This window comes from Nematolebias whitei, chromosome 20 (genome assembly GCF_014905685.2).
Source record: "Nematolebias whitei isolate Nwh7 chromosome 20, NemWhi1, whole genome shotgun sequence".
NCBI classification, from domain to species: domain Eukaryota; kingdom Metazoa; phylum Chordata; class Actinopteri; order Cyprinodontiformes; family Rivulidae; genus Nematolebias; species Nematolebias whitei.
Genome location: NC_056517.1, coordinates 32,898,176 through 32,917,126, shown reverse-complemented (window position 1 = coordinate 32,917,126; position 18,951 = coordinate 32,898,176). Strand labels below are relative to the sequence as shown.

The window sequence follows — 18,951 nt, the reverse complement described above, 5'->3', positions numbered from 1 at the left end:
CATATGTAGGACAGATGTAGGACAGATGTAGGGCAGATGTAAGACATATGTAAGACAGATGTAGGGCAGATGTAAGACAGATGTGGTAGGACAGATGCAGAACAGATGTCAGACAGATGTAGGACAGATGTGAAGCTGATGTAAAAATATGTAGGGCAGATGTAAGAGATCTAGGACAGATGTAAGACAGGCACATCTCGGACAGATGTAGGACAGATGTAAGACAGATGTAAAAAAAATATGTAGGGCAGATGTCAGACAGATGTAGGACAGATGTAAGACAGGCACATCTGAGACAGATGTAGGACAGATGTAAGGCTGATGTAAAAAAATATGTAGGGCAGATGTCAGACAGATGTAAGACAGATGTAAGACATATGTAGGGCAGATGTAAGAGATCTAGGACAGATGTAAGACAGGCACATCTCGGACAGATGTAGGACAGATGTAAGACAGATGTAGGGCAGATGTAAGACAGATGTAGGGCAGATGTAAAGCATATGTCAGACAGATGTAGGACAGATGTAAGGCCTATGTCGGACAGATGTAGGGCAGATTTAAGACAGATGTAAGACATATGTAGGACAGATATTGAACAGATGTAAGACATCAGTCTAATTGACCTTTGACCCCCTAAGTGACCCTGCTCTGGTGTTTGTGTCAGGTGGAAGACCAGTTTAAGATGAACAGACAGACTTCTCCTACGTTTCAGCACAAAGTTTCAAACCGGATCTCCGACCCATCCCTGCCACCCCGATCCGAGTCCTTCAGCAGCGGAGGGATCCAGCAGGCCCGGACTCCGCCCATGCACCGCTCTGTGGAACCGCAGGTCAGAGCCCTACCCTCACTGATGTGGGTTTGTTAGTTTTTTTTATTTAATTAGTTAATTTAGAAGAGAAGAGCTGCTGAACCTGAGAGATGTTTACAGATGTTTCTGTTTCTGGCGTTTACTGAGGAACCCGTAGACAGAACCTATCACTGGTGTTGACAACAAAATGAGGAAACAGTTTATAACAATTAACTATCAGAACATTAGTTATTATCGGATCAGAACCATGAAGACTGAAAGGAGAAGTCCAAGATCCAGACCTGGTTTATGCTCCTGTTATGACTGTTTGACTAATTTAGCACAAATCAGTTAAAAAGAACAAATTCTTAGTGAAGTTTGTGCCAGTTGTTGTGATCAGTCAGTATCTTACCTGCAACAGAGAGCAGTCAATGTGATCCATTTAGGAGAATCAGGGAGAAATTGATTTATTGGAGTCAAGCTAACGACTGATCGTACCAAACTGAATTAACCTGAAACTTTCTTTTATCTAAATGAATCAAAACATATTCTAAAATGAACAGGACTGTAGCTAAAATTAACCAAACAGATAATAAACCTGAACCTGGCTAAATGCTAGCTAAAACTAGCAAAGCTGTAACTAAAATTAACAAAACAGATGCTAAAATTAAAGTAAACAAAACAGTTGAAAAAATAAGAAAATTGTAGCTAAAGCGAAAAGTACCAGATTGGTAGCTAGAAGTAGTGAAAGGGTTGCTAAAAGAAAAACAGTTTGAACAGTAGGCAAAGGCTAAAAGTGGCAAAAGTATAGCTAAAAGCTGAAAGCTGCATGATAGTTGAACTAACAAAGTAGTAGTTAAACAGCAAAAATTGCAGAAAAGTTGCAAAACAGTATCTAAAATCTACAAGTGGTAATAATGCTAGATAAAAGCTAAAAATTGCAGGAGGGTAGCTAACAACTTAACTAGCAAAATGGTAGCTAAATGCTAAAAAAACAAAACCAAAACCTAAAGCTAAAATAAGCAAAAACAGAACTGAAATTAGCAAAACTGTATCTTAAGACATAAAAGAAGCAGAAATGTAGCAAAAAGCCCAAAGTGGCAGAATTTTAGCTTAATTTTAGCTTTAGCTTTAGCTAAAGTAGTATAAGAACATTAAACCAGAGGCAGTAGCTGAAGATTTCCAAAACCAAAGATATTTCAATGTATTTTTATGGGGAAAATATTTGTAAATAAAGTTAAATATTTTGAAAAGTATAAAAGTTACATAAACCAGATGTCACAGCTCCCATCTGCTGAATGAGCCCAACGTTTTCATATATGAACGGATAAAGGTCCAGGTCCGGTGTTTTTTTCTCTCTCTCCCTGGACCTCAACGAACTCTTATCTGGACCTTTGTGGTTCTACCTGGTTCCGACAAATATCGCCGGGTGGTATTTCGCTGGTTTTCAGCTGGACTGGCCCTCGTGGTGTTTCCATAGGTGTGGGGGAAGTGTACCTGTGACCCTCGAATTGGACCAGAACCGAATCGAGGTGGCTGTGGGGAAATTCGTCTTCTACAGAGCCGGTCTCAGCTTCAGTGAGCAGCCCGTTACTTTTACTGAAAGACGATCCACCTCCGTGGAGTCGTTGTGTTCACCTGGAGGAGACGCTCCGGTGCTTTGAAGCGCCGCCGGACCGGAGCAGAACCGCGCCGCCGGGCTGCCGGACCGGAGCAGAACCGCGCCGCCGGACTGGGCCGCCGGACCGGAGCAGAACCGCGCTGCTTGACTGGGCCGCCGGACCGGAGCAAAACCGGGCCAGGGATATCTTAAGCCTCTTCGTCTCTCGTGCTTGGAGCGCCGGAGCCGAACTGGAGCAGAACCGGACCGGACCAGTTGCCGACTTCAGCCTCAGCCTCTCCGGTCAGTCTCGCTTTTCACCGGGGGTGCCCCGTGCTGTCGGGTGCTGAGAAGCGGAGGAGCAGCGTGGAGGAGCAGCATGGAGGAGCAGGGCTGCGTGGTGCTCGAGAGAAGTTCGGAGTTTGTATCGGAGCTGCTGCAGGCCTCCATCCAAACTCACCTGGATAATAATTAATTTTATTCCGGATCACGTTGTTGGCCCCTGTTGACCTGAAACGAACTTGGACCATGCCTTTCACTTCAGGAGGATTTTCTGGCAGCTCGCTCTGCTATTTGCTGCGAATTTTCAGTTTCTGTTTCGGCCTGTTGATTCTGGACCCAGCTTCTGTTTCTCATGGGAGCATCCATCCATCCATCCATCCATCTTCACAGGGGGGCCGGAGCCCCCCTCAGCCTGACTCAAACTGCAGTTGGGCCACCTCGTCGGGTTTGTTTGCCCATTTGAACTGTGACATTTTATGGTCTGAATCTTTTCTGCATCATTCATATTACTGTCACTATTTTCAGTTCTCAGATTATCTGGAGTCACTGAATCTTGTTAATACACCTGAATCTGTCCATCACTGCAACTTTCACTGTTTTTGGGTTCTGAATGATCGCGTCTTCATTAATGTTTCTCATGGTTCGATTATGGGGGCTAATTGTCACACTGTTAACTCCTGTAATTACACATCAGTCACAAAAAACTCAAGAAAATGTCTGATAATAATGTTGTTATTGCTCTCAGGAATTCAACCTAATCCTGGACCCCCCACTAATTACAGCACACCAAATGACTTTAAAAACGCCTCTGGGCTCCATTTTCTGCATGTAAACGCTCGTAGCCTTCTGAAAAAACTTGATGCTGTGAAAATCCTGGTCAGTTCTTCTGGGGCAGATGTTATCTTTATTTCTGAGTCCTGGCTCAACAAATCTGTAATGAATAATGACGTGGCAATCAATGGGTTTAACATCTACCGCTGTGATCGTCAAAAAAGGGGGGGTGGAGTCATTATTTACATTAGAGACACTCTGGTTTCAAGTCTTGTGACTTTCAAAACAATTCCAAACCAGTTTGAAGCCTTATCTGTAAACATCACCTTGAATGGAGGCCAGGTTTTAACTGTAGTCTGCTGCTACCGCCCCCCCACAGCTTCACCTGAAGCATTAAATGCCATTAAGGAATTCCTTGGTAATTTAAAATTCAAAGAGATCTTTTTGGCTGGAGATCTCAACATTGATTGGTGTAAGTCGACCCCCCTCTGTGACAAATTCAAGGAATGTTGCTTGTCTTTTAATTTAACCCAACTGATCGACTCCCCCACCAGATTAAATAAAAGCCATCCTGACAATCCCTCCATCTTAGACCTGTTTCTAACTAATATGCCTCACAAATTCCCTGGTACAGGTGTATTCGCTGATCTTTTGAGTGATCATTGTGTGACAGCGGCTTTAAGAAATAGTAAACTTCCACCTTCTAAGCCCAGATTAATTAAAAAAAGGGATCTGAAACATTTCTGTGAACAGTCATTCCTCTGGGATCTGTCTCACTTTGACTGGCATCGTATTCTGTTAACTGATGACGTGAACTCTGCTTGGAACTATTTCCATAATAATTTCATTTATTTCCTGAACTTACATGCTCCTTTTCGTCAGTTCAGAATAAAGGGACGAGACAGCCCCTGGTTTACTCCAGAGCTAGCTGACCTCCTGCACAGGAGAGATCATCTTTGGGCCGCAGCGAGAAAATCTGACTCAGACACTGATTGGTTGAGTTTTCGACAGATGAGGAATAAATGTACAACTGCTGTCAAAGCAGCAAAACGAAACTATTTCTTATCTCAGACCTCCAAAAATCTAAATGACCCTAACAGATTCTGGAAAACAATTAAATCTCTCTCAGGCACCCCCCAATCATCTGACCTCCCATCACAACTTCTCGTTAACTCTGCTCCTGTGTCAAATAAGCACGAGATCCTGAACTGTCTCAACAAACATTTTGTTGCTTCTGGTTCTTTATTTGACACAGTAACTAATGGAAAATCAGCCACTTCACTTAATAACCAAACTTCTACAAATCAAATCCCTCCTACAAGTCAATCCTCAGTTAATCACACCTTCTCTTTTTCTCCATTCTCAGTCAGTGAGGTCAATAAACTGTTAAAAGATCTTGATCCTAAAAAATCTGCAGGTCCAGATGAACTTCCACCTTATTTCTTAAGGCTGGTTGCTCATATCATCACAGTCCCTGTGACCCACATCTTCAATCTCTCCATAAGACAAAACTCCATCCCAGACACTTGGAAAACAGCCTTTGTTCTTCCTTTGCTGAAGGGAGGTGACCCCACCTCACTGAACAACTATCGACCAATCTCTAAACTCTGCATTTTAGCCAAGGTTCTAGAAAAACTGATAAACTCTCAAATCAAAAATTACCTGGACTCATTTAACATCTTACCTCCACATCAATCTGGTTTCAGGAAACAACACAGCACAACCACTGCTTCACTGAAGGTTCTTAATGACATTGTTGAAGCACTGGATGCTCAGGATTACTGTGCTGCACTTTTCTTAGACCTGTCTAAAGCTTTTGACACTGTGGATCATAACATCTTGTGTCATAAACTCTCAGAAATCGGTTTCTCAGATCACACCATTGGTTGGTTCTCTAACTATCTTTCAGACCGGAGGCAATGTGTTCAACATAATGGTACTTCCTCCAGTTATTTAACAGTCAACAATGGTGTACCACAAGGCTCAGTCTTAGGACCCACCCTCTTTACAATCTACATACATAATGTAGGTAAAAACATCCCTAATGCATCCATACATTTCTATGCTGATGACACAGTTGTTTATTGTCGAGCTAAAACAGTTGCTAAGGCTTTCCAGCTTCTGAAATCTGCATTTAACATCATCCAGACTGATTTGTTTCACCTCAAACTTGTCCTAAATGCCGAAAAAACCAAAGGGATGCTTTTTTTCAAATAGGAAGTTGGTCCCAGCAGTTCTTCCTCCGATTTTATCCTCAAATGGTGTCCCGATTGAGTTTGTTGATTCCTATAAATATTTGGGTATCTTGGTCGACTCACATCTTTCTTTTAAGCTCCAAGTGGAAAACTTGGTAAAGAAACTGAAAGTTAAACTGGGTTTCTTTTTCAGAAACAGATCCTGTCTAACCCTGAATGCTAGAAAACGCCTTGTATCTGTGACTTTCCTTCCCTCAATTGATTTTGGTGATATTATTTACATGAACGCTCCTACAAGAACCCTGCAGATGTTGGATGCTGTCTATCATGGTGCACTAAGATTCATAACTGGCTGTGATTATCGTACCCACCACTGCACCCTGTATTCACTGGTTAACTGGACATCATTAACTTCACGCAGACTCTCTCACTGGTACATTTTCATCTTTAAATCACTTCTTGGTCTGCTGCCTTCATACATCTCCTCCTACATGTCTCTGCGTGAGTGCAGCTACGGAGTGCGCTCTCAGGACATTATTACCTGCAGTGTTCCCTCAGTGAGGACTGAACTAGGCAAAAGGGCCTTCTCCTACTCCGCTCCTGTTTCCTGGAATATCTTACAAAAAGATTTGAAGCTCTCGACCTTGACCTCTCTAAGTGTCTTTAAAAATCTGTTGGACACCTGGCAGGGTCCAATGCAGACATGTTCCTGTTTTTAGTTTTATACATTTGTCTCGGAATCTAGCAGTTTTTTTTTTTTGGTTTTGTTACCTTTTTCCTTTTAGCCATCCTATTTGTTAAAAAAAATAAAATAAAATAAAAATACTGTAGTATGAGTTTTTATAACTGCTTATTGTTGTTGCTGTTGTCCATTGTTGTCATCTTTCTTTGTTGAAATCAGGTCTCTCTTGTAAATGAGTCCTCGAGGCTCAATGGGATTTACCTGTATAAATAAAGGTTGATTGATTGATTGATAAAAGGGCACAAAGTTTGAAGGAGTGAAATTGTTAAAATTTGGAGCATAAATAATAAACAGTGAGAAAAAAAACGTGTAAATCCTCAGAGCACACTCTGAGCCGAGCACTTTAAGAAAACTGTTTTTTTTTTTTTTTGCTTTTATTGATGGGATTAAGTATCTCAGAGCAGCTGAAGTGCCTCAGACGCCCTGAAACACAAGTGGCTTTATTTTAGCTTTTTCCCAGGTGATGAACAACGCTCCAGCAGGGGAAAAATGAAAAAGTTTTGTGTTGACCCCTTTTTAAACCCAGATGTTGAACGCAGCCTCTGACCTTCATCACTCCTCCTGCATCACTTCCTCCTGGCCTGCTTCACGTGTTAACAAATCATAATCCTGCTCTTCCTCCTGCACCCTGCTTGTTTCCTGCCTGTGTGTGTGTGTGTGTGGGTGTGTGTTCAGATGGCCCACCTTGTGCAGGTGAAGAGTCACGGCCTCTCGGGCTCCCAGTCCTTGTACGACCCTCACGGCGTGTCCTCCACCTCGGCGTCGCCCTCCCCCTCCCGGCCTCCCATGCCCCGGCAGAACTCCGACCCCACCTCCGACACCCCTCCCGCCCCACCCCTGTCCCGCCTGGCGCCCCCCCTCGACAAGCTGGACCGCAGCTCGTGGCTGCGGCAGGACGACGACCTGCCGCCCAAGGTTTCTGCATGACCCGCCCGTGTGTGTGTCTGTCTGAGCGCGCGTGTGCACAACGGCAAACTTTACTTTCTGTCTCGGTTCTGATTCTGTGGTTTGAGCATGTTTTTGTTTCATTTGGAGTGTTCTGATTGAAAATTAACTTTTAAAAACTTAATATCGTCCTGGAAAAAATAAAACGCACCTTCGTCCAGTTGTAGGGTTTACTTAATCTGGACTTAATAAAACTGATCCGTCTTTACCACGACAACAGACTCACAACAGATATGTGTAACACAACACCGAGATGGAAAGACATCAGCAACGACCTCAGAGAAGCTGCTGTTGAAGGGTCAATGATCTTTTAGAGTCAATAGTTCAACAGAGAGAAAGATTTTCACAAGTGGACAACATTTCAGACAGCTGGAGGCAAATTCACCCTGAAGGCCAGACTGTGCAGTGAGCTCCATCAGGCTCTAAAGGCCTCAGTCAGCAGGTCAAAGGTCATGATTCTCTTTAAAAACAACATGGTAGCTCGACTTGGGTTTGTAGTTTCATCTGAAGGAACCACAAGACTTCTGGACCAGAATCAGACCAAAGGACAGATGTTTACCCAGAATGCACTGCAGCAAACAGCTCCTCCCAACAGTCAGCACGGTGGTGGAAGGCTGATGGTTTGGGTTCCTGTCAGTCACTGAGTGGACCATGAATTATTCTGTAGACCAATGGGTTCTGGAGTCAAACATGAGTCCATCTGTCCAACAACTGAAGCTTGGACCAAACTGAGTCCAACAGAACCATGATCCCAAACACAGCAGCTGATCTGCAACAGAACGGGTCAGAATGGAAAGAACAAAGATGCTGCAGTGATCTAGTCAGAGTCCAGAACCTCAACCTGACTGAAATGCTGGGATGGACCTTCAAAGAGCTCAGCTGAAGCAATGTTGGAAAGAAGAGTGGGCCCAAACTCCTCCGCAACCATGAGAGAGACTGATAAAGTCCTACAGAAAACCACTGAGGTTCTAAAATCTTCTGAATCAGGACCTGGAACCACTTTCTGTTTAATGAATAACGACCCTGGAATCTGTTGTGTTTTTGTTCCCTTCAGGTTTGATTTGAATCATTTCAGAACCTGAAGACTGGATCTGTTTATGCCGTAAAACCCCAGAACTGAACGAAGGTGGATTTTATGTTTGCCAGCACATTGTGTCTGTGGACCATTTAAAAACTCTGCAGTCCTTTCTTGTCCTGACACAATGAGATGTAAAGACGGGTTTACATTAAAGTACTGGACATCTGATTCAGTTTGAGTTTTTGGACTAAATCATGAACCGGACCGATCACAACTCTCTTCTGTTTCTTTGTTTCCAGGTTCCTCAGAGGACCACCTCCATCTCTCCTGCTTTGGTCAGGAAGAACTCTCCTGGAAACGGTCCTGGACTTGGTCCTCGGCCCGGTGCTCACCTCATACGGGCCAGGTACGTCCCAACGCGCAAAATAATGCAGTAGGACGCAACGGGTTTCAAACCGTTTCCTTTGATGAATGATATGCTGCTGTGTTTGCGTTCCCATAGCAACCCTGACCTGCGGAGGACGGACATCTCTATGGACACGCCCCTGAAGAGGACGAGCAGCGGCAGCTCCTCCAGCTCCAGCACCCCGAGCTCCCAAGGAGGTTCCAATGAGCGAGGTGACCGCACACGTATGTCCACTTCCTAGGTCCAAAACCCGGTCCTGAACTCTGAAACCAGTTCTGAACCCCCAAATAGCCCAATGGGAAGACCAAAACCAGTTTTATCAGTTTTTTAATCTTGTTGCTAATGGCCAAATTTGTCCAGTTTTCTCAAAAATGTCTTCACTTTAAAAAATGTCTTCCATCTTTAAGTTTATTCAAACTTTTCCACTGTTTTTATTTCTAAAATGTTCAAAAAGCAACTTTGCTCCTCTCTGGTATCCTTAATTTTAGATTTAGCGTTTGTTTCCAAAAATGACCCAACACTGTCGAGTTTATGGACTCAAGAACTTTACAAAAATCGTTCTCTCTGACCAAAATCTTATAATCCTTCTTGATTGGATTTCTAATTTGACTTGAAGTTATAATTCTGAAACAATACTCCAGATTAACACAGTTATATTGGAGAAGAAAAGTTCAGTGGATTATCTCTAAAAAGAATGTATAAAAGTGGAAAAACTGATGATAGAATATATCATCACCAATTTAAATTGATCCAAGTCTTCTGATTATAAGACCTCTGATTTAACCATTGACTTATCGCAGCCACACTCACACACACCACAGAACTGGTGAAATAAAACCCAAACATGGTGGTAAAAATGTCCAGGTGTTTGTCTCCTCTGTCTGCTTCAAATGGATTTAAACAGAATATCTCCACTGTTGGACTCAGCAGGTTTCACTTCAACACTGCGTTCACTTCAGGTTCAGGTAGAGGTTGTATCAAAGCAGTAAAACTAGCTGAATGTGTCCCCAGGATAGAAAATTTGACGCCCCAAATGAAATTATTGGAGCTGGCTGTTTGGAACATGTTCCGATCCGCTTGACGAACAAATTGGAACGCCTCAAAACAGTAAATAAGTAAAAAACTGAGAATGAATCACTAAGAATCCTTCAAAATAAATTCCATTTAATATAGTCAAAATAGCTAAAAAAAAAAATACACAGCAAGCTCAGTAAATAAAAAAAAACCCTTATTTATTACTTATTTGTGGGGCGAATGAATTTGAATGAATTAAATAAATGTTCGTCTCTGCTTGTGATTTCAGGTAATTCTGCTGCTAAAACCGAGAGCTCCTCACTTTCTTCCCACGACACCAAAGAGGACGGCAGAGACCTGACCCGGCCCAGCAGGCCTGCAGTGAGTCCAACATTTCAAATAGGTCCATCTGAGTGTCCCATGAACTTTAAATCTCTCTTAAGAGACTGGCGTGTCTTTGAACGCACCACGATGCTCTCCGTTCTCCCTCTCACCCTCCATCCTCTCCACCATCGTCTCTCAGAGATATAAAGAAATGGTTTTGATGTATTTATTTTTTTAATTCACTTTAAACGTGTAAAAATAAAACAAAAATCAGTTGCAAACAAACTCTTTGTACCCCCACAACCACAGAGAGAAGATCACGGTGTCGTTACCGCTGATTCAAAACCTCGCTGGCGTGCAGAAAGACAACACGCACCATTTTTCTTTGTCAGCATTGATCACTCGATTCTTAATGAGTTTCAACAACATTGGTCCAATCCTGCGTTGGGGTTGAATGCGTAAAATGGTGGGGAAAAGGGCGTAGAATGTTCTGTCCCCATTTTCCAAGCAAAAACAATCCAGTTAGAAGAAATAAGAGGCTCTCTTCTATCAACAAGGTTTATTCGTCATATGCAAAATCAACGCAAGGTCAGCAGTGGAATGAAATGTGTAGGACGAGAAGAACCATCTCTACTCGCCAAAAAAACAACAAGAAATACCAAAGCATGCAGCAAAAATACTAAAAACATACTAAAAGATACTACTAAAATACTAAAAAAAGATGTTAAAAAATACTACTAAAATACTAAACAAACAAGGCGCCAAAGTTGAAAAAGAAATACAACTACAGTGTGATTCGGTTAGCAGTGAGGTTCTTTCAACATCATGGTTCTGTTCTGTTAGCGGCGTGGTCTTGCTAACAGCTTAGCAGGTCTTGCTAGCAGGTCCGGTTAGCAGCTTGATGGTAATAAAGACCGCAGCAGCTGTACTCACAGACCGCAGTCCAGAACTGGGTCTGGCAGACAGAGAACATTCAAGGTTTCCCCGTGGAACTGAACGGGTCCATAGAGTTTGGTTCATGCAGGCAGATGGAGGATCCCGCTAGCAGTGTTAGTAGCATTAACAGGCTCTGCTAGTGCTGGGATCAGAATAATGTGTACCCCATCTGTGGACAACTCCACTAATCCTCTAACAGCTAATAGAGGGAACTAATTCATTTACCAGAATAGGATTTTCCATAACTTTGGAAACCATCAGCGGAATTAACTTCCACTAATTTAGGTTTTGCCATTTTAACAAAATTCACGAGCTTGATCCTGTCTGTTGTGGGCGTGTCTTAAAGAGTCCATTAGGCATGTTATTGGCTGACTGTGTGAACATGTGACAAGACATGATTGGTCGACGCAGCTTCAACTGGAAAGAGACGAAGACGTGTGACACAGACTGTGACAGTCGCCTTAGAAGTTAGAAGTTCAACGTTAGCTTCTGCCGATTTTGTTTTATTGGTTTATCGTTAGCGAAGCAATTTTTTTTAGTTAGCAGAATATGGGTTAGCAAAGCTGACTTTTTGTTTATCTGTGCCCACCACTGTTCATTTCTTCTCAGTTGAATTTGATTATTTGTGGCAGATGAAATTCTGTGATCATTAATTTTTTTGGCTCTACAGCATTATCAATCTGATTAATTTTCAGGAAATTCTGTTTTCCCAAGTTTGTGGTTGTCCAGAGTCGTTCAATATATGTGACTCGACATGCTGAAGTGAGAATTTAGTCATAAAGTATAGACAGCTATAGGTGCATTGGTTGAAAAATTTGCAATAATTTGAGGTCCCTTGAAGGAATATACTGAAAAAAAAATCTTAAAGGAATGGACTTTTCTGATAGAATCAACAATTTAATGATAAATTTTGAACAGAAAAGGCCTAAAATTTTCTACTCCTACATGGTAGTAAAGCTATTTTCAATAGCAGCTGGGAAATCCCAATATCCAAATATAGTTGAACTCGTTAGAATACGTTTTAAAAACAGGATTCAGACCGATTCTCCGGGGGTTATATCAATTAACAAGGCCAATGAAGACCGCCCATGACATCAAGGTGATCCATATCAAAATGTACCTTAAAAAGCCATAAATGTGAAAATGTGCTTAAATTTTCCTGATTGGATGTGGGGAGGTGGGGGTGGGTGTACGGAAGAGAAACAAAAGAGATCAAATTATGATTGCGTTTTATTCTTGTTGCATGTTTCTGAGTGTGCCAGTCAAAACAAAGATGACCCTGAAACATAAGATGTGAAACGTATACAATCCTGGAGATTAGATCAGATGATCCCAAATATCAATGTATTTGTTGTTTGACCAGTTGGGTTGTCTTTCCAATAACTTAATCGGGTAATGCGCCTTGCTCCAAACCAATGTATCCTCCCTTGCATCACGGCTAAGCTGTTCAGCATGATCGGACAAATCTAAACCTGCTGATAACGGGATGACTCTTTTTTTAGCGTGTTATCACAACGAATCGCACGTGCACAAACCTGAGCGCTTCTGTCCACACACATGATGGTCTCACTTTGGTGCACATAGGAATCAAAAACATGGTGGATCTGCTGCCCCTTCCCCGCTCAGACCCGGATATTGTTCACCTCTGCTCCCACCTTTCATTTCCACGGTCACACTCTTTCTCTCTCTTCTTCCATTTTACGACCCTCTCTTTCTCATCAGGAGGAGTTGGTAAGATTACGCCCCCTTCCCTCCCTCACCCCACCTCACCTCAGCTTTGTCCACTTCCTGTTCCTCGAATGTTGCTCGTGTGATGTGGTCTCTAAACCTCGCTGGTTGCTTCTGTTTTTATGTTGTGATGCGCTCGTGAGGCGGACATATTGCTACAGAAAGTCTGCTAAAGAAGGACAGGAAGTAGATTAAAATGTTAATAAATACCAGCTGATGACATTTTGACAAATGAAAGACAATATATAATTTGTGATTTAACATGAAACAATTACATTTTATTTTATTTTATTTAGTTTTCATGTTCATTCAGTTTAAAATAAAAGTCATGTACTAAAGTGAACCGTTTGATCCAACTGAACCCAATTTAAATCTAACTAAACTTCAATTTTTTTCAAGTAATTTTAAATATAATCTGTTTGATGAATAGATTTATTTTAAAAAAATTGTTAAAAATGAGTTTCTGAAAAACATCACAATTTATTAAAGCTATTTTAATATCTAAGAACATGAATAATTAGGTACGATTTTTTTGTCTACATACTTTAGCTAAATATTTATTTGTAATTTTATTTTTTGCTTACAACTTTGCTAGAAAAGCTTTTATATATTTTAATCAATAATATTACTTGTATTTTTACAAATTAAATTTTTGTCATGTTTGTTGGCAGAATATTTATATTTTATTTAAAAAGTCACAATACAATTTTAATATAGTTTACAATTTTACATATTTTATTAAATAATTATAAAATTCAATTTGAAGAATAAGATAAAATATTTTACATTTTATCTTTACAAATTAATATTAAAAGTTTTTTTTGTTGTTTTCAGAAGTAGGAGTAATAAAAAAAATATTAATATTTTTATTTCTTGTCTTTGGTTTAAATTTTGAGAGTTTTTGTAAATATTTATGTATTTTCTATTTAAAATTTAAGGAATATTTTCATTTATTTTACACAAGTTATTACTTTTGACATATTACATTTTTTTATTATATTATGTATTATTTATATTAAAAATGGTGTGTACTTTTTTACTTATTTTATATTAAAATATACACAGTTTCAGACAGTTTGTAGTGATTTTTCTTGGATAAATTGTTCTGTTTTTTATAACTAAAATAGAAGCAGCTGAATTAAATTCATCCTACACTATATTTGTTAATTTATGCCTTCTGTGATGATATTTACCAGGATCAAATCTGTTAAATTCAACTCATTAAAGAACCAGATTTATATAGTCTCCTTATGAAAATTTAAAAAGGAACCTTTATAGAGATTTGAGGTCAAAAAGCAATATGGAGACCGATCTGACACATCACAGGTTTATTTTATTTTTTTGTTTTATTTAGTTATTTATTTTTGTGGCTGCTCCGTGTGGATTTAATGTTCTGTGATTTTAACCTTTACCTCTGAGGCATGTCGGTCTCGTCTCCTCCTGCTTGTTGCCCTCCTGGTGATGAAAATTAAATCATTTTAAACCTAAAACTAACAACCTGCATGTCGTCTCTGTCATTTTGTTTTGTTTTCATTCATTTTTGTTTTTATTTTGTAATAATTTATCTTCTCCTTTGGAGTTTAACGGCGGGTTCTTGGTCCTCCAGGACCTGACGGCTCTGGCCAAAGAGCTGAGGGAGCTGAGGCAGGGGGAGGAGACCAGCCGCCCGCCCGTCAAAGTGACAGACTACTCTTCCTCCAGCGAGGATTCGCACAGCAGCGAGGATGAGGAGGGAGAGGGCGGAGCCAACGATGGAACGGTGGCTGTGAGCGACATACCGCGCATCATGTGAGCTGATTTTATTGTTGCTTTTTAACCCCAAATGAAACAGAATAAAATGAAAACAAACATGTGATGAGAAAAAGAGACAGGAAATTAAATGTTCACATCTGTCTGCCTGTTAGCAAAATATCTTGTGACCCACTAGATGTATTTTAATGAAACTCTCATAGAAGAATCTCTGGGTGTACATCTGCTAAAGCTTTTTATTAATTTTACGGCCTTTTAACTTGTGTTGTTTTGTATGTATGAGCCAAATGTCAAAGATAAGTTTCCATCTCATGGAATGGTACGGACAATAAAGTTGAATTGATTGATTGGTTGATTGATTGATTGACTGACAGACTGATACTAAGGTAAAATTGGGCATGGTAGTAGTTGAGAGTCATCCCCAAAACAAACTCTGAGTGCTAACTGGCTGTTAGACTCATGAATCTCTAACTAGAATAATCACTGTGAAAAACCATATCATGTTGCTGCTGATCTGTTTCATGTTGCTGCTGATCTGTTTCAATGTTGATGTGTTCATGCGTGCACATCTGCTCACAGACTCATGTTCATGTTTGTGGTGATGTTCAATGTTTTATGTTATGAGTGCTTAGTGTATATTTAGTTGATGTTTTTCTTAGTTCATATCTTAGATGTTATTACTGTTTTTCTTATACATTTTATTGTTGGATGTAACTGGGACCCTGTGTACATAATTTCGCTCCACCACATGTACCACATGAGGTGCGAATGACAATAAAGAAACTCTGACTCTGACTCTGACTCTGACTCTCTAACTGAGCTTTATTCAAAAAATTGATAATATAAAGGACAACTTTTACTTTTTTAAGGCCTCAGTTTTTCACGACTTTCGGTCTGGGGGACTTTTGTGGTGAGAGCTATAATAAAAAGTCAGCAAGAGAAAACACACAGTCACTTTACAGCTAAAACAAATGGATTAAAAAAATAGAACAAGGAGATTATCTGTGGAATATTTTAAAAGTTTAAAGTTTTGTTATTTTTACCTTTCAGGCCTCCAGCGAGTCAAAGTGCACACGAGTCGTTTGGCGGGATGGGAGGCCACAACGACGCCCACGATGACTCGTACGGAGAAAACTCGCAGGACAGCACCCTCATGATGCGAGAGGTGAGACACATGACCTTTGACCTTTGCTGCCGAAACTGAAAATCACTACAAAGCTGGACATCCAGAGGTTCTGTTCTGATTTGAACTGGATTAAAAAAATTGGGTTTTCCTATAGTGATTATGCACGCTTAAAATATATTCAATCAACTACAAATACAGCTGGTTATTTATCGTAGTTTTCGTATAATTTTTATTTAATAACAGTTTGACGTGAACTCTTCAAGTGCTTAATTATCTGGCTGTTGTGTCAGTACTTAAAAATTTATGACCATTTTCAATTAGAGCAGTTTTTTGTTTTTATCCAAACAAGTCTGCTCTGTGTTTGTATTTATAATGCTATTAAAATTTAACTTGTGTGACGAATTGGCTTTAAATTGTTTTAACTAAAATAAAATAAAACATAAGAAAAGAAACATAAACATAAACATTAAATTATTAAAATACATGTATTTTTGATTAAAGACAAAAAACTGAAGATGTTTGATTTTAAGCACAAATATGAGCACAAGATGATTTTTAATTTACAACATTTCCACCACCTGCCAGTGCTTCTCTGATCACCAGACCTGTCAGTCAAAGCCTCATTGCTCAGTAGCCACGCCCCTTCTCTTCTACTTCCAGAGGCATAGGGGACGAAGGCGGAGCTCTGCTGCCAGCAACGGTTTCCCTGGCAACGCTAATCTGTTTCTCGGCAACACCAATCTCCCAGATTTGGTGCAACAGAGCCCCTCCCCTCTGGCCTCACCTGGGGATGCCTCTGGGGCCCAAGTAGGTGGAGAAACTGGTCCCCCAAAAACCTCCAAACCCACCCCCACCTGCCTTGCCTGACCCTGACGACCCGTTACCCTGACTCCTCCTCCTCTCCTCACTCTACCATCTGACCACAAACCCCGCCTCCCCATGCCGTTTGAAGCGCTTTTAAGAAAATTAAAAAAATAGTAAAAAGCTATTAACAGTAAATAAAAAATGGAATTTAGGAAAAACAAACTCAACATTAACTTATTTACTTTAAATCCAGCATACTTACTCTGAGCTGTTTATTTTATTAACCTGCTGCCATAAATAGCAGGTGGTCATGTAATTGTCTGTGTTTCTTTGTGTGGTTCTTTGTCTGTTAGCAAAATATCTGTTAGCAAAACGTTATCAAATGTGTCCATGACTCGGTCAGTCTTTAAGATATTGAGCTCAAATTTAATGTGAAAAGTTTAAAACAAAGATTCTTGATCCGTTTACTCTCACAGTATGTGTTGGGGATGACTTTCAGCTACTACCACACTAAATGTTAGTTCATTATCTGTAAGTTTGACTAAGTTATAATCTTTTTTTTTTTTAATTGGCTGAGTTCATTTAGTTGTGGCAATCTTCTTAAGACCAGGAAGCCAACAAATAGGTCATTTCTTTACAGGCTGGTGTTTATCTACAACAGTCATTGTAAGAGAGGCGGGGGACACCCTGGACAGGTCTCCAGTCCATCACAGGGACACACAGAGACAAACGAGACAAACAACTTTTCACTCTCTCACTCACAGTTACCAATGCAAGGTTTTGGTCTGTGGGAAGAAACCGGAGTACTCGAAAAACACTCACTCCACACAGAAAGTCCAGGAGTCAAACCTGCGAGCTTCTCACTGTGAGGCGAGTGCGCTAACCACTGCGCTGCCATGTTACCCAGCAAACACAGACACAGGCAATTACATGTTTGCCCGCTTTTCATCCTTTCCTCTTTGACTGCCCCGCCTTGGCTCCAGCATACTTCCTTCTGTTTTTGCATATTTTTTTTTCTGTTTTCCAGCCTCTGGTCCAGGAAGTACTCTCCACCTTGCGCTTGACTAAATGATACAGGAAGAAAATATAGGAAACACTGATAAGGACAACAGTTCAAGTCCAGAGGCCTTTAACAATATATATTTACCCAACTAATATGTGTTTCCTTTATTTTGACGCCTGTTTCATCCAGCCTAACAAATCATAAAACAAATAGCGTGACCGTTGTTGCATTTCTGTTTTCTACAGTTTGGGATGGGAGGCAGCGGAGGTTCCAAAGCTTCCTTCACTCCATTTGTTGATCCGAGGGTGTACGCGACTTCCCCGACTGATGAGGACGATAAAAGCACGGCCGCAGGTATGACTGGGTCCAGTCTTGGTTATTGAGACCCACACGTCCATTTCTTTCTGAAACCGTGACGTTTTGGTTTGCTTGTTGTTCCACAGCGCTGTTTGCTGATGAGCTCCTGAAACAGGAGCAGGAGCAGGCGAGGCTCAACGAGGCCCGGAAGATCTCCGTGGTCAACGTGAACCCGACCAACATCCGCCCGCACAGCGACACGCCCGAGATTCGAAAGTACAAGAAGCGCTTCAACTCTGAGATCCTCTGTGCGGCTCTCTGGGGTGAGAGGACTCAAAACAACAATCTGACAGGAACCCGAGTCGCTGTGTGTTTCCAGGAAACAAAAGTTTTGTGTTTGCAGGAGTGAACCTGCTGGTGGGGACGGAGAACGGCCTGATGCTACTGGACCGAAGCGGCCAAGGCAAAGTTTATAACCTGATTAATCGAAGGCGCTTCCAACAGATGGATGTCCTGGAGGGCCTCAATGTCCTGGTCACCATCTCAGGTCGATAAACCCCTGATTTCCTCGTATTTATTCTTAAAGTGAAGTCATAGCAAAATGTCTCGTGAACTAGTTGACTTTATTGAAACGTTCAGAAAGTAATCCTTAAACGAACAGCTTGAGCAGCGGGGGTTGAGGCATGACTTTCCACAGCCACCTCTTCCAGCTCTTCTGGGAAGATGCCAAGGTGTTCCCAGACCAGCCGACAGACATCGTCTCTCCAGTGTGCCCTGGATCTTCCTGGGGTGTCCTCCCATCGAAATGCCTGTAAAACCACCAGAGGGAGAGAGAGGGCATTCTTACCAGATGTCTGCACCGCCTCAATTGACTCCTTTTGATGTGGAGGAGCAGCGGCTCTAGAGTTGAGTCGAAAGGCAAACTTTCCTGGTCTGTCTATGTTCCACCCTTCACCTGTGGTCATGAGGTTTGGATTAGGACTGAAAGAACCAGATCCTGGATCCAAGCAGCTGATATGAGCTTCCTTCGTAGGGTGGTCAGGCTCGGACTAGAGAGAGGGTGAATAGCTCCATCATCCAGGTGGGGAGCTCAGACTGGAGCTGCTGCTCCTCTGAATCTATAGAAGTCAGCTGAAGTGGTTCATCTGATCAGGATGCCTCCAGCACACATTTCCTTTTGGAGGTTTATTCCCACAGGAGGAACTCGTTGAGGAATTATACATC

The 18,951-nt window shown here is 41.2% G+C and overlaps 2 protein-coding genes across 2 annotated transcripts in view; one reads left to right on the top strand and one right to left on the bottom strand.

The window, feature by feature from the left end:
- Positions 1 to 18,951, bottom strand: part of LOC119426617 (melanoma receptor tyrosine-protein kinase) — a 531,032-nt gene that overhangs the window by 253,880 nt on the left and 258,201 nt on the right. The window lies entirely within an intron of this gene.
- tnikb (TRAF2 and NCK interacting kinase b) overlaps positions 1 to 18,951 on the top strand; it is a gene marked incomplete in the record, with an annotated part of 59,470 nt that overhangs the window by 32,576 nt on the left and 7,943 nt on the right. Inside the window, 11 exon segments of the mRNA XM_037694175.1 lie at positions 665 to 829; positions 7,053 to 7,292; positions 8,640 to 8,746; positions 8,843 to 8,970; positions 10,050 to 10,141; positions 14,355 to 14,536; positions 15,548 to 15,662; positions 16,284 to 16,430; positions 17,676 to 17,784; positions 17,874 to 18,050; positions 18,131 to 18,274. Coding sequence (XP_037550103.1) covers positions 665 to 829; positions 7,053 to 7,292; positions 8,640 to 8,746; positions 8,843 to 8,970; positions 10,050 to 10,141; positions 14,355 to 14,536; positions 15,548 to 15,662; positions 16,284 to 16,430; positions 17,676 to 17,784; positions 17,874 to 18,050; positions 18,131 to 18,274 — 1,606 coding nt within the window.